The sequence below is a fragment of the Chamaea fasciata genome, unplaced genomic scaffold (genome assembly GCF_029207755.1).
Source record: "Chamaea fasciata isolate MVZ Bird 193981 ecotype frontalis unplaced genomic scaffold, bChaFas1.0.hap1 SCAF_4, whole genome shotgun sequence".
In the NCBI taxonomy this organism is placed as follows: Eukaryota; Metazoa; Chordata; class Aves; order Passeriformes; family Sylviidae; genus Chamaea; species Chamaea fasciata.
This window is the reverse complement of record NW_027094089.1, coordinates 78,462,173-78,478,511: the sequence shown is the minus strand read 5'-3', so window position 1 is coordinate 78,478,511 and position 16,339 is coordinate 78,462,173. Positions and strand designations below refer to the sequence as shown.

General features: G+C 40.1%; 1 protein-coding gene across 1 annotated transcript in view; it reads right to left on the bottom strand.

Annotated features, from left to right (window-relative positions):
• Window positions 1–16,339, bottom strand: part of LOC136289064 (connector enhancer of kinase suppressor of ras 2-like) — a 144,681-nt gene that overhangs the window by 39,694 nt on the left and 88,648 nt on the right. Inside the window, exons 4-5 of the mRNA XM_066182529.1 lie at window positions 2,057–2,259; window positions 706–793 (exon numbers count right to left, since the gene is read on the bottom strand). Coding sequence (XP_066038626.1) covers window positions 706–793; window positions 2,057–2,259 — 291 coding nt within the window. The remainder of the gene's footprint in view (window positions 1–705; window positions 794–2,056; window positions 2,260–16,339) is intronic.

Genomic DNA, 16,339 nt, shown 5'->3' with positions numbered 1-16,339 from the left:
AGGGTGGGATTTTTGGGGCGTCTGTCCAGGGCCAGGGGTTGGACTTGATGATTCTGGCGGGTCCCTTCCAACCCAGGATATTGTATGATTCTTATGTTATATAGAACTAAAGACCAGGTAGATTATTTTTATGTTCCTGAGGACTGTACCACATTACAATTAACTAATGAGTGTCAGTGATGATAACACTGCTACCATTATCTGTTCTGTAGTTAGTTGTTTTGATGTTATGAATATTTCGTGTTCATCCCTAAAAAACTTCCATGTTACTGGCTCTCCTTTCAGTGAAGAAGCCACAGAGCAGGTTCTGGATGTATTTATATGTATTTTAAGGAGTTGTCCACAAAACATTTTGGATCATTGATATTTTAATCTAGAATAACCTCGTCAGCTGTAGTTAAGCTTTTTCCCACTGTGGCTTTATTCTTCTGGTTAACAACTACATGATGGTGAATCACCTCACATGAAATTGTCCATTCAAGAGCCAAGTTGATTATTTTTAACTTCACACCATCCTTCAATCTATCCAGGAGGATGCCCAAAGTCCAAAAATCTTCCTGTGCCTCCCAAAATGTAAGAGTATGGAACGAACAGAGAGGTAATGCTGTAATAACATTTCTGGCGATGTTAAAGCTGTAGATATTTTTACTATTGCAGTTTTTAAGCAGTGATGTGAAAGGACTCAGAGCAGAGAGCCACTCCTACCTGTTGCACAATGGTTGTTAGTTCCAGGCACAGTTGAACAATGTTGTTTTTCAGCAGTGAATATTCTGTCACGCTGACAAACGGAGACCTGGGGCAGGAAAAGGATGGGTTTATGCAGCATTAGGAACCACAATTTACACTACAGGCAGATATATGTAATTGAGGGATCCGTTCTACAGCACAGAAATGCCAAATCATTTTAATCTCCAGCAGCAACTTTTGTAATAATACACCTTTGAAACAAGAAAAAATGCAGGCAGGATGTAAACTGGATTTTGGCCAGAACATCAGGAGTTCTCTTTCTTATGGAGAGTAGAAATGGGAGCTTCCAAATAACCATAAGCAGCCCATATTTTATTTGTACTGCTTATTAAAGAGATGGCATTTCTGGTATGACACCACTCCTCAGCAGCAATCGGGACCTTAATTCAGAGAGCACAGTAATGCTTACTTAGTCACAGCTTCCTGCACACTCAGATTCTCTTCAGGCTTTCCAAATTCTGGCTGAATCTGACCCCGTTTGAATTTATAAGAACTGACAAGGTCATAGCCTGAGAGAATATGACTGCTGGCATTAGGTTAGGAAGATGTCACCAGGATTATACAAATCCTGTAAAGGAGGGTGATTCACTCTCACTGTGATTTCTAAGGTGCCATTTATACATTCTAGAGCATTCAGATTCCAGATAAAGCTATTCACTGCTATAACTACAAACAAAAACAAGCCAGTGTGTGGTTTTTCCAAACAAGAAAAATGTTGGTTTGTGTTTTGGTTTCTGTCTTGCCACAGGGATACTTTTAATCAAATTCTCAGCTCATAAATGTAAAACACCAGTGGCTGGTTGTAGAGCATTAACCAACACAACTCCACCTAACACATCCAGCCTACTCCTGATAAATAAGAACACCTTATTTTCAGACTAAGCAAGTACTATCATTTATTCTGAACATTCTTAACTGATTTGCCTAACTCCAGCTTTTCTGTGTCTTTTTGGTGGCTGAAAGACAGCTCAAACTCCACAAACTTTCCTTCCTTGCCCTTCATGCTGAAATTTTTGATGATGTTAACAGTTGTGGCAGTGAGAATAGCACAGAAATATTCATTCCACACAAAATCCAACTGAAAGGATCTCAAAAGTTACCCAGAGAAAATTTTAACACTCTCCTGACAGAGAAGGGTACTAAATTTCACTTCCAATATTACACAAATTTCTAAAAATTTAGAGCTAGAATTCCAGACCTGCCACTTTTAAAGTTAGAATAGGAGAGCACAACAGGCAAAGAAAGGACAAATACAGAACTCCCCAAAGAACTATTCTCATGCACAAGGGATTGAGGAACAGTTAATTACCTGTCCAGCCAGGCGAGTAAGTTCTTGGCAGCACCAATCAGGTCAACTACAGAGGTAAGAAAATCATTTGGCAGTCGTCTGGAGGCCCTGCCATCGTAGTGGCCGCTCCTCCTCCTACCTGTTATAAAGTTCTGAAGGTTTTTGGCTGAGGCGTTCAGCTTGTGAGACAGAGTTCTCAGGTTTTCAGTCTCCAGACCATAATTCTGAGGGAAAGAAGAAGATTGGTAGAGTATGTGGTCAGCCAGATGAACCAAACCGTGAGAGGAAACGTCCTGGATTGCTTTGGCTGAGGGGGTGGTTGTGGGTTGAGATGAAACAGGAATATTTGGGTTGGGATGGACAGGGTGCACCCAGTCTGGGACACCGCCTCTGCTGCCACGGGCACTCGCAGTCCAACACCACTCACGTGGGTTCAGCCACATCCCTGAGGGAAAGGCAAAAAGGATCCCACGTGCTGAGTCTCAAGGCCTGTCCCATTCTCAGGAAGTGCAGCTGGGGGGGCGCAGTGTCCCCTCTCTGCTGTGCCCACGGGTGTCGGTCACCTCGGTCTGCAGCAGTCCCACTGCACTGGATCCCAGCACCTGGAATTCCTTCACCTGGGCAGAACATCCCCTTCCCCTGCCCTGTGAATCAGGAATGAAGTGGAACACGACCTTGGCTGAGAGGCTTTCACAGAAACAGCCTCTCCTGAACCCTGCTGCTGCTGGAGAGCAGCTGTCCTACGTGGATTGGGACATGGAAGCATCAAACCAGGTCAGAGCAAAGGCTCCTGCTCCCCACGGCTGGGAAGAGGGAAGAGTCTGAGCAGAGAGCATGTGGGAACAGCTGCTCATGGCTCAGAGGCTCCAGACAGTGACAAGGTTTCATATTTAAGAGTTCTGAGTGGATTTTTGTCTACTGTTCTAGCTCTGATGGCAGGAGAAGGATTGAATCTAACTGAAGGTTTTCAAACACAAGTCCCTTTTCCTTTTATCCACATTCCTTCATCCATGTCTCTGTCCTTTTATCACCAGGCCTATTTCCCACTTAGACCCAGACAACAAGCACAAAGATAGTTCAAATTCATTAAGTAATTCAGATTCAAATTCACTGAACACACTGAAACACACTGAACTGAACCCAAATTTCTTGCAACCTCCACAGGATGTAGGACATGAAAGAATTTAATGAGCATTTAAACAAAATCAACTTTCAGTCTGAATTGATTGCCCACTGTTAAAATCTACAGTGCTTATATTAGAGGACAACTGATCATGAACATCACGTATTTTTGCCTAAACTTCTTCCTCCAAGCAGAGAATAAAAAATGAAAATAATACACTTCTTGACAGATGCTAACATGGATATTTATACTAGAAATAATAATTTTCAACTCCAGAAAATGGAACTATACTGACCAATAACAAGAGTATAAACGGAGGCTGTATGGAAAGCAAACAAAGCACAAACAAACACTTGGTGAAGTGGTTTGGACCTCTGACAGCTGGCACTGGGGACAGTGCCTTCCCTGCCAGCCATTCTCCCTGTCAAAGTTCACTCTGAGAAATAAATCAAGGCCTTGCCTCCAGCTTGCAGGGAAATCTACGAGAAACGGAACACTTTGCTACCTTAGCTGACTGCAAAGAATTGGATTTAAATACCAGGGAGATAATTAATTTTCATTGTTAGGCCTGTATCACCGCTAAAACATCGTGGCAGGGGCCAGACCGTCCAATTCCAGACCAAATTGCTACAGATGACAAAAAAACTCTCTCCAACTTTTTTTCCCAGAACAAATGCAGGACAGTTAGCAACAGTGTCACCAAAGAAAGTCATTCTCTTTTGGAAAAGTTTAAAGAGCAAGGTTTATGTGATATTAGTGTGTCATCTGTTTAATGTCACACCTAATCTTACTGAAGTGCTGAAGGAATTCCCTCCCCTGCTCTGTTTTCCTCTCGACTTCCACTCCTGCCAAGATGATGACTAAGTGGATGCACTTGGATGCCTATTCCAGCTCTCAACCAGCTGGGCAGGGCCTGGTTTTGCCTCAGAACAGGTTTCATTCTGCACACTCAGCAACACATTACAAGGATGATAAACTAGATCCTCCTGGTTGCTTATTCCCGTGGAAAGAAGCAGAAAAAAAAAACTTCTCCCAATAACTTGTTATGGCATAAAAGCTCTGGAAACAAGTCACTTTGCTTTTAAGAGGAGTTAAGCAGGAAAGGACATTGTTTGATCACTGAATCTATAAATACCAGAGGGTATTTTAGACCCCAGTAAGCATAATCAGCCCGAGAGATCTTCACCACTCACTGGAAAACACAGAGCACTGAGCAGGAAATGTGTGTGAGGAAATCCACCTAGTGAACAAATTCTTTTCTTTATCTTGAAGTTTATTGGTTACACGCCAATGACAACCTCAATTAGTGTCAAAACAAAATTTAAAATACAGCAGAATGTAGATAAAATGTATCCATAAAGATAATCAGAAGATGAAAGGAAATTTTTCAGCACAGTCATAGTGCTGATGCAAGCTAGTGGTTTACCTGAGACTGAGTGGGGCACAATAAAGGGGAAAAGATAAAACTATTATGAAAATGATAGTAAATCAATGCCTTTGTAGGAGACAGAGACATTGGATTGTTCTAGATTTAAGTGTGACTAAATCCAAGGTTTTAATTTTTAAATCAAACAACTGTAATCAACTCCCAAATGGGAAAAATGTGCATACAAATAAACCTTGAGAGTATCCCTGCACCCTGATGCTCTGATGTCACCAAACCCCATTGTGGAAGCGTATTAGGAGAGGACTGAAGGAAGCTGTGGCTTCTTTGGGGCTCCCAGAGTCAGCAACCAAAGTGATGGGGAATGGAGGAGACTGTTCCAGAGGACAAAAGAGCCAGGAAGTGGGCACCACACAAATTTAAACTGCATCAATTGTAATTCAATGGGCACGTTTGAAAACAAAGAATTGTAGTTTCTGGCAATGAGTGATCAGGTGAGGAGCCTTGTGGATGGCACGGCCAGTATCCAGATCTCTAATTCTTGTAGGCACCTCATGTCCATGGTGTAACTGAGTCTCAGAGCTGCCAGACTAAATCATTATCACAGCTGCCAGGCCAGACTTCAGCCTTCACAGCCACACATTCTGCTCCCCCTATGTTAAATATGTGCTGCTCTCGTGAGCCACGCCATGAAAATGATGCTCCGAAACCTTGGAAATTCTGTCTCCTGGCAGGAGATCCAGATGATTTCTTTTGGCGCTCTAAGTCCTAGATATAATTTCCAGTTTAAAAAGAAAGACAGAAAAATAAAATGGGAAACCTCTAAAAGGGACAAGAGGGTGCAATTAGCATAGGCAGGATTATTTTTCATCCCAAGAGCAGGGAAAAATAAAAGAAGAAAGGGTTGCTCCATTCCCTGGTTTTGTTTCTTGATGCTTCATGTTGTTCCATCATCAAATGACTCAATTAGTGGAAATGGATATACAAGTTTAGAGAATGAATCCTGACTGCCAAAACAACCCCAGATGTTGCCTGTCTAGAACCACACAGCCACATGATTTGTCAAATTATCTTGAAATCTGGATCAGAAAGCTGCTTAATGAGAATAGAATGTTGCCTAAAGTCACCAATGCTCCTTTTCAGAAAAAGGGACGTGGACAGGAACATTGCAGAAAGTGCCAAAGTAACAGCAGACTTTGAGCACAGAAAGAGATGACTGGAAAAGCTGTTAAATATTTAAGTTATTTCATACAAAAGCGCAGATCAAACAGTAAGAATTTTTGTATCTGCACTGACAGCATTATTACCTGCACACACTCAAAAGAGCTACACAGATTGTCTGATTTGTTCAGCGACTGATCCCATGTTTCAGGCGGGAGCTCAGCAATTCCTGACGCCCCCTTCCACGACAGGAGCTGGGAAGAAGGATTTCAGGAGGCAGAAATTAAACACAAGTGTGAGATCAGAGGCAGACAAGCTCATTATGGGAGAATATCATTAGCAAAACTCCAGGATGAAGCTGTGCTTACAGTGACACTTAGTGAGGTGTGCAGCTGATTTGGGTGGGAGGATAAGTCTGCTGGCTGCCTGCAGAGCACAGCTCCTAAATTCAGCTATTTCCCCTCTGATTCTCCCATTTCGAGACTCTCTGTCCTAGCTCCCCTCTCCTGTTGGGTCTGAGCTGCTGTGCTGGTGGCTGGGGTTATTGGAGGTGGTGAGGGAACAGATCCCCCCCAGGGCTTTCACACTTGATCACGTTTTCTGAAGCACAGAAAACAGGTGCCAGTTGTCAGAAACAGTAGAATTCATGTGACAGGAGAAAATGCCATTTTTTTTTTTTCTGAGCAACCTGAAGCAGACTCTTGTTTTTCCCAGTGGAGAGATGATACAGTGTAAGAGAAAAGTTGTTGGATACTCTCTGTAGCTAAAATTGGAATTTTGGAAACTGAAATATGAGAAATCTGCCTCCAAACAGGTATTTCCTCTTTTTAATGTCATAAACCCAAAATGCAGAAACAGCTAAATGCACATTCATCAGGAACCTTTCTGCCCTGTGTCACAATTCCAGCTAAAAACTCTGCCTCTTTTGTACATTCTGATTTGAAGTTCCGTTTTTAAATAATTAAGCAAATTCTGTATCAACTGACAGTATAAGATCTGAGCTTTTTTTTTGTATTCAAAGGAGTGGAATGAAAAAAACTCTTCAGCTATGGCTTCAGGTGTTCCCCTTACCCTACTGCAGGTAAGCAATAACATCACAAAGGAGGATTTTATGCTAATAAAGCAATCTGGAAGAATTTTAGCTACTAAAATAAAATAAGCCAAATTATTGTAGCCAACATCAAGATAAAAAAATAATGAATATAATGGGGGAAAAAGCACCAAGTGCTAATCAGTTTTTTGTAAACACCGTACCCGAAGATCAAAAACCAAGTATGAAATACCTACAGTTTATGAAGAGTTCAGTTCTTTTGTGGAAACCCCCCCAGCATTTTTTCTTATAGGTAGAGCTATGATGAAATTGGTTTGCTGTAATGTGACATGCAGAGATAGAAATAATGTCTGCACATTGAAATTTAATAGGCACAGGATGTAATTTTAGCTAAACAGTTTATATTGCATAAGTAATGACTTTAACTTACCTTAAAAACAGATTTCTTTCTAATTATAGTGATTTTTCTTCATGTTGTCATTTGTGTGAGTAGTCAGTGTAATATATATAAAAATATATGTATAAATATATAAACACATGGGTGCATACACAGCTTTTCCTGTAGGTGATACTTTGACACTATTACAATTTTCAGTGGATATAAAAGAAAAATAAAAAGGCAGAGCAGGAGATTTGATTGAGGAGGTGAAAGAAAACCACACTGACTGAAATTCAAGCACCTTACATGGAATTCTCCACATTCAAGGCATTTTAAACACCACAACCTAAATATTGAGCTGCAGTCCCGGTTCTGTATTTCATACAAAAACTTTAGGAATGCTCTAAATTATTGGGAATGAAAAAGTTCCACCTCCAGGAACTTCTTCCCCAGTTCAGTCTGGTTTTGAACCCATTCTCAGATCACCCATAAATTGATTTGTTTTGGATGAGAAGCCCCTCAGCAGCTCCATGGGGATGCTCTGCTCCCCTCCCTGGTCCCCAGGCCCTGGAGGTAACACTCGTGTCCCACCTGGGGCTCAATCCCAGCCCTGAGACCCCTTGGGAAAAATCCCCAGAGGAGTTCTGGGATTCTCTTCTGGGAAAACACTGACTACCAGGTGGGATCCTGCACCTCCCTGCTGTGTCAGGGCTCTGGCTGCTGCTCCAGCTTTGCCATGAAAATCAGAGGTTTTGGGATAGAATGGAGCCAGCTCTTGAAACCGGGCAAACACAGCCCTGTTTGACAATAAAAGCAAAAGTCACAATTAATCATACACTCTGATTTTAGCATAAATACTTCTGACACATACATAGAATGAAAACTGTCAAAACCCGTTTTTTTTCTTTTAGATTTCCTTTCTGAAGGGATGTTTTTAAAGGTTAGGAGCCTTTGAAACAGTGGAAACCTGATTCTGAAAAACTTGTCTCTGTAAGCATTTTTCTGATTTCACTAAAATTTTGTGGTGATATTTTTATGATACAACGTCAAACTGAGGATATTGAAATGGCATAAAGTCCAAGTAGGTGGGGCAGTGCATTTTCACCAGTTGTGTCTGGTTTTGCTCTTGAAAAAGAATTTACAGGCTGATCATCCTTTATCTGAATAGCAATTTGAAAAAGGCCAAATAAATTTTTCATTAGGGATCCAATGAAACTTGAAATTTCCTGAATGGAAAAAAAGGGACAATTATTATAATCAGATGCAAGTTATGACATCACTTGATAAAAAGTTAAGATAAATCAAAGAAACTATCAGTTTTTAAAAGGAGAATGTGTTAGATGTAGTTCACACAGTTTATACTCTGACATATTCAATAATTTATGCATTTTATATGTATATAGAAAATCCTAGCACTGTTGTTTTGAAAACTATAAATGTATTAGGAAAATAATTTCCATTCATGGCTGGGGGATGCAGCTCCAGTAAAATATGGCCCAAATTTGGTTCAGCTTTTTCTTTAAAAGCTTTTCTCCTTCTAAATCAGTAAATTAGCATAATAACATATAATAAATACGTAACAAACCCAATCCTTCTGCCTCTCTTTAACAACATTTGCCTATCATTTCAGCTAAACTGCAGTATCATAGCACAGTTTATGTGCACATAACGTGACATTTCATCAAAATAAAAGTGTGGAGTCCATTAATAACTATGGTAATATTATGCAAATATGCAACATCATAATATAAATTAGAGTCTATTATTTGAAACACCTCGATGCTTTTTTATGTGCAGCTTTCCTCCCCCTTGTTCTTCCTTCCATTATAATTATCCCACCTTGCTGGAGCAAACTGTGTCACAATTCTTTGTCTCCCGAGTCTATAATTTGGAACTTGTCACGGTGCTTCTAATCCCTCCATACACCTTCCTATTATCTTGTAAATAGATAAATTAAGTAGATCTAGAAATAAGATTAAATATTTTAACTTGTTTAAAAAATTAAGATCCGCATTATATTTTTTTTATCTTCAGAGGCTTTAGCATTTGCATTGAAGTTGAGATGTATATAGATATAGATTTATATCTAGATATCTGTATCTCTCTCCATGTATCTATCTATCTATCTATCTATCTATCTATCTATCTATCTATCTATCTATCTATCTATGTCAACAAGCATAGTTAAGGTGCCCTGGAAAGCTTTTTTTTTATTTTTAATAAAAGTGATTTTTATTCAGACAAGAACCAGAACTTGATAGTCTTTCCTTAAAAATTGGAGTCAAAAGGATTGTAACGCTGACCATTGAGGCAGGTATTTTTTCAGAGTAAGGTTTGCAAATAGATTGTTAGGTTTATGTTTCAGACTTCAGGGTCAGATGATTGGGCTCCTGGTGAGAGCAAACCAGCAGATGAGGTCAGAGATGGAGATGCAGATTTATTGTTCAAGGATCTCAGGTTATGTAAGTCTTGCCCCACTCTAGGCCAGCCTAAAGCTGCACAGTGCACCAGTTCCTGCCCTGGACTGATTAAGATGAGCAGGAATTAATAGGATCCCTGATCTCCTGCCTAAACATTTCGTAAGGAGCTTTTACCTGGCAGCTCTTGCCACAGATCTCTTGAGCAAACTGCACAAAGCCTCCTTGGTCTGCTTAATCCTAATGAATCACAGTGATTTCAATTGTGGAATAAACAAATACTCCCCCTAATTGGGTGAGCTTGAATAAACTGGAACATCTCCCTGGTTTGGTTATGGAGGGCTGCACAGGGATCTATGCAAAGAGAGAGAGAGAGAGAGAGAGAGGGGAACCACTACTGTGGGACAAGTACCTAAACCACAAAAAAGTTGTGAGGAAAACAAACTCATCACACACAGAATAGACTTAACAATGTCCTACGGAATTAAACCAATCAAATCCACTGAGCAGCCTGACAGAGGTATTTGTGTGATGGCTGTGCATATTCTGAAAATGCATTTTAAAGTTCTCTCTCACTGTCCTACATGGTTGCACAGTGAGATCCAGCACATCGTGACACGTCACAAATGTCATTTTTGAATAAGGTCTGTAAAAATGTGGGATCTGCTATTCAGTTATGTGGACTCCTCACTGCCATGTTGGCACGAAGGATAAAGAAAGTGCATATACTTTTAAAGTTCATGCCATTCAGTCTGCTGACCATGCCCAAGGAATGCCTTAATTACATTTTTCCTACGTATGTCTTGGCTGTTTTCCTTTCTTCCCTCCCCCTTGAAGACATTTTAATTAAAGTATGAAACCTCCTCATATTTTGCAGAGTTTTAGATTACTCATTCAGCAAGTTCTTGAATTTTATTCTGTTTGTAAATAATCTAAACACCTAGACATCAACCCAGCTATTTGGCTATTTAGTGTCCATTCTCACCAAAGCTTTAAGAAAGGGAAATTTTAAGAGAAGAGAGGAGAGGTCATACCTCATCTCAGTTGTAAAGTGTAATAAATGATTATTTACATATCTGAACCATCAATAGTTATTTCTGCAGAGGTGGTGAACCATCAGATTCAGAAACATGAGAGATAGATCCAAACCTGAGATTTAGTTCCTCTGGGAGAATGCTTTTCCTGCTTTTCCTGTACACCTCAACAGCATCCCTTGGACCTGCTCCTGACTGCTCTCCCACTCTGCTTCTAATCCACATTTTCTGCTCAGCTCTGACTTCACCAAGAGTTTAGAGCTAAAATCCCTGGAAGTGAATCTGCATTTATAAAAATTTCGTTGTTTCTAAAGGCATTTAATGCTTTCTCTTTCTCTCTCTCTCTCTTTTTTTTTTTTAATTTTTTTTAAAAATTTTTTTTTTTTTACAACCTTAATACTCCAGCAGGAAATAAAACTTTCTCATGAGCATAATAACCTTCTCAGAAGCCTGCTGACAAAGTGGTGGGTGCATTGCAGCATCCACTCAGCGTTTGGCCTGTGCCAAGCTGACATCTGGGCACATTTAACATCTCCAATGTCAACTCCCAGGAAAATACCAGTGGCGAAATCAAGCTGTGGCAGCATTTCCTTTTCTGATGGGCACAAAAGTGAGACCCAGGAGGATGGAGGGGGTCCGGGTGCTTTGTGGCTTCTTTCCGTGTCCCAAGGATTATTGTTTCCAATGTTTTATTGCAGTATTAAGGATGGCCTGATCTGCATATGGCTTCAATTACAAAACATATGCAAGCCAGACAGCCAGGGTGGCTTGACCTCTTCCATATGTGTAGGAAAACAAGCTCTGAACAATCTGCTGGCTGGGGACACTGATAAGCAAGCGAGAGCAAAGGATGACAGGAGATATTTCCTCCAGAACCGTATTGGACCATGATCTGTTAGCTTTTAAAGATGATTAGCAATTCCTGCCTGCACGAAGCATTACCAACCTGCTGCTGCTGCTCCCCGGTGTGCACCATGCTACTTTTGATATGTTCTGTGTCAGAAATACCTAAATCACACCCAAATTCTTCTTTGCATTCCCAGTTCCCAATCCAGGGAACTCCACTTGCAAGGATAAAGTGTCTCAAGTATTTGCTGTACATTTCAGTGCTGTCTATTCACCTTTCTCCACAGCATCTAAGGGAGCTGTGTAATGGACTGTTTAAAAACCACAAACCTTTATTATTCATTACTAAAACCTTGTGATCAATTAAACTTGACTATTTGTTTCATGACAGCTTTGTGGAAGAGCCAACCATCCAATCCTAGAAAGCCTCATTTTTTAAAGTATCTCTTAAAATGAATTATAAGGTAGAAATATAAGATTACAGAGAAAAAGAGATTCAGTACAAAACACAAAATTGGAATCAGTAGCGAATTATGCAAAGTTCAGGGAGTAAATGATAAGCTAGTCTTGGAAATATTACATCAACACTGACCATTTCACTTGGATCAGACATTTAACTTAAATCCCTGCAGAAGTGGTAGTTCCACTCAGAAACCACACCAATTTTGGGGAAATGTTCCACATATTCATAACAATTCAGAGCAGCATACAGAAATTAAATTAGTAACAAGATTCGTTTGAATGGGCATTAATGAGAGTATGAAAAAAGTTCATTTATCTATTTGGATTGTGAATTTGCTGAAGGCTGCTCAAGCAACTCAGTCAACAACAGTGACATGAATATGCATGGGCATACTTGGATATTTGCATGCAGATGAATTTATCCCTGACAATAACTGATCACAGATAATTACTCAGGAATTCAGGCAGCTCATAGGCACTGATAATGTAACACAGTGGTATGAAAAGTATCTCACTGGGAATTTATGAAAGAAATTGTTCCTTGCAAATCAGAAAAGCGATTTTTTGGTAGGGAAAGTGTCCTTTTTTTGAACTTTCACTGAGCTACTCCCTGTATTTCCTTGGCACAGAGATTCTCCATGGTATGGTGCTTGCTAAAATGCATTGCATGGGACAGATTTCAAATCAGATTGATTTGAAAAAGGAAAAAGAGAACTGTTGCTTTCTGCAAGGGAAGGAAGATTTTGCAAATGAAACACACAATGAATAAAGGCAACATAATCCTTTCCAGTGGAAAAAGGGGAGAAAGTCTTAGAAAAAAAATTAAAAGATAATTTTAAATGCTCATAATATTGTCTTTACCTAAATATTTGAAATACCATTTAAGAAATTGTGCAATTATTTTTCATTAAAAGACTAAGAATTACCAGTGTATTTCATGTGGATCATTGGAAATAACAATTTATTGGATGGTTAAGACTTTCAGCACCTGAATAAACCAAGAAAATATCTGTATGTCACTGAGTTCTCGGGTTATCCTATGTTAGTGTAATAACATTTTTTCCATTTAAAGGGGAGAAGTTTATCTCTTCCTGCACTAGTGTGTATTATTCTTCCTTTTTGTTCTAAAAATAGACTCCTCTCTCCTCTATAACCTAATATTCCCCTCCTATTTAACATAATTACCTAGGACTGAATCAATATTCCATTAGCTGGATGCCGTCAATGGGCTGTCCCTCAGTGCCTGGAGCATTCCAAGGATTCAGGCACAGATCTTCATCCACACTGCTTTAGCAGCCTCTGGAAGGAGTGACAAACATTTCGGGGAGCAGTGGCACTGAAAGGGATCCCTTTAACATGGTCTTCATCCTCTTCATCCCCACATCCCTTTGGATCCCAGGGCACCTGGTACAGCTCTGGGGCCAGGGACAGCCCCTCTGACTGTCCCTGGCTGAGGGCTGGTGCTTCTCCCTGAGGATGAGGAGAACTTTCTCCAAGGATTTCACTCTAGGACCTTCTCAGCACTGGCCGGAATCCTCATCCCATTGGGTTTGGCTGGGATTAGACAAAACTCTCAAAACTTAGAGGTGCTGTGGGTGTGGACTGGCCAGCACAGGCACAGGAAACCTCACCTGCCTTGAGAATTACTCCCATTGGGATGGTTCTGCCACCCAGATAAACATGGGAATTCACACAGCTTTGGTAAGGACCTTTCATAAAGCTGCCGAGTCAAGATTGTCAACCTCAGCTGGCTAATGTATTTAAATTGTGTATTCAAAGTTTAATGCAGTAGTGTACAATCAAGTGTTGCTATGATGCAACAGACCCAAACCCTCTGTTTGTTTCTGACAGAAAGCACAAAGCCCTCAGTGCTCCAAGCCATGATTTCAGAAAACCAATGTTTTCCTTTCATATGTCCTACTTGAAGTCTTATTTCTGTGTTTGCAATAAAAGATCGGAGTGAAAGAGCTACCACTGGGCACCCCAGAATTTATAATTTAAAATTACTCAGCTTTTAAATTATAAGGCAGAAATAAAATTACTCCTTCATGAAAGATTGGTGTTCTAGAGGCATTTCTATGAAACCAAACCAAACTTCGCAACATCTGGATTTTTATGCTTTACTCTGAATTTTTTTTGTAAGATTTACATGTATTTGATTAAAAGAAATGTAGAAATCCAGCAACACATTTTATCATGAGTAAGAGATGACACAGGATGAAAATATTGCAAGCATCCTTCTTTTTAATTCCTTTAGTGTAGAAACAAAATGATGGAAAAGAAAATGTGAATGCTCTGCTGCGCAATTTGTTCATGTGTCACTGCAAGGCTGTTCCCTACACTTCACACTGAGATTCTAGAAAAGCAATAATTCATATAAATTAATTGGATATGTCAATTCTTATTGTTCCACGAAGGCTGGGTGAGCATCATTAGGAGACCACAGGGGATCTCTACGTTGCTGCAGACAAATCGAGTCTCCAGATCTTCACTAGTCTGAGGTTGGGAACATAGGAGAGTTACACAGAGCAATTTAGGTTAAAATTAAGGTTAAAACATTAAAGTTGGCATTCCTGCTTTCTACTCCCATAGGAATTGGCAGACTGGATTATTGTGCAGGAAAGTTTGCCTGGGAAGCCCAGAGAAATCAAAGCAAAAGGAACAAAAACCAGTCCCTTAACACTGCACCATGCCATGCTGGGGCAGCTGGTGTCAGCAGAAACACCATGAAATGGAAGAAGGTGCTGACATAAAGGTTTTTCTTTTACCCCTGAGCAGAGAAAATGTCCATTCCTTAATCCCCAGCAGTGACTGGGATCTCTACCAGCAGCCAGAAAGAGAGACCAGACACCCAGAAGGGCTGAAATTACTATCACAATCCCTGACTTCCAGCTCCAACATTATGCCAGAAATGAGTGTTCCATTAATGTCCCCTAAACCAGGGATGGAAGAACATACAGAAATTATAATATCGTACTATTATTTTATTCCAACACTAGTTGAATTTCAGCCCTAATGCCCTGCCCTGCAGTGTTGGACACACATGGTTTTTAACCCCAGCTCATTACCTACCTATTCATTTGCATAAATTTCTTCTCCTGCATTGGCCTAATAAGTAGCAATACAATTTAATTGCAATTTTTATGGGGGGCTGTTCTCTGCCAGTGAGCGACAGGAACTCACAGCATGAAAAGAAATGAAATGTTCAGGATACGACTGAGCTTACCCAGACAGAGAACCAACAAGAAATACAGTAATGGATTATTATAAAAGGATTCTTTTGTAAATTTCTAAATGGAAATAAGTACATTGATTTCTCAGAAGCATGCAGGAGCTCCTGTAGGAGCCTATTCACCAGCCAAGCCTGCCATGGATTAGGATCCTCATTCACACTGGTACTTAAACAGATGCATTTTCAGAAGAAAATTACAAGCTTTGGAGCAGGTTTAACACTTTGAATAGATCATGTTTCTCCCTATTTTGTGAAAAAAGAATTATTGTGTGACAAGAGGAAATCTCTCAACTATGTCAGAAGACAGGAAATACAGAAGTCGCTTTCCTATCATTTGCGTGTTAACACTGTCTTGCTTCAGAGGCAAATGCTGTGCATAAATTCAAGGAATTAGCAGCAGTCAACACTGCAAATTTGTATTTTTTTAACATACACAAAACCATAAGTAGGAAGAATACAGAAATAGCCTTAAGTAATTTATCTGAAGCCTGATATCCCAATATCATTGTCTGTGGGCAAGAATTCGATGTGGTCTCCCAGATTTCAGCTGCTCTGCTGAAATTCCCTTTCGGACTGCATAAAGGAACTAAAATATAAATAAAATGCAGCCAACTTTCTTTCTCATATTTCCACTTGCGGACCTTGTATTATGGCAAGGGATGGAATTCTCATTGGAATACCTGAATAGGACCATTTCCAATCTGTGTCTGGCTACAGGATATACACACATCCCATAACCAGAGGGATCTGTGCTTTCATCAGAGGCTGTGTGGTCATGGCTGCCCTACAGGAATGGTAAATTCAGAGAGGATAAAGTTCTCTTGAGAGTCCAAGCCTAAGTTTCTAATGCATTTAACACACAAACACAAATCCGAAAGTCACTTCTGTCCTAAATTCCTTTTGTATCAACCCTGTGCTTGGGTGCCTCTAAAATTTTTGCTTGCTGCACTAATATACCACCACAGCTGGTGCAGCTGCAGCACCCAAAATATTCCTGCTGTATGTTACTGTGGAGCAACTGGTGTGGGATAAATGGCTTGAGGAGAACTCTGAGAAGACATCAAAAAACCTCCCCTTTACTTTGTTCTTTGCCTAAATAAACTCCCAGAACTGCCTTTAGCGTGGTGATTTTACAAATAATTTAATTTTGGTGGTTCCTCGACACAAATGTGTAATTACACCCAAACTTTTCCGGCACCTTAACAAAACCATGAA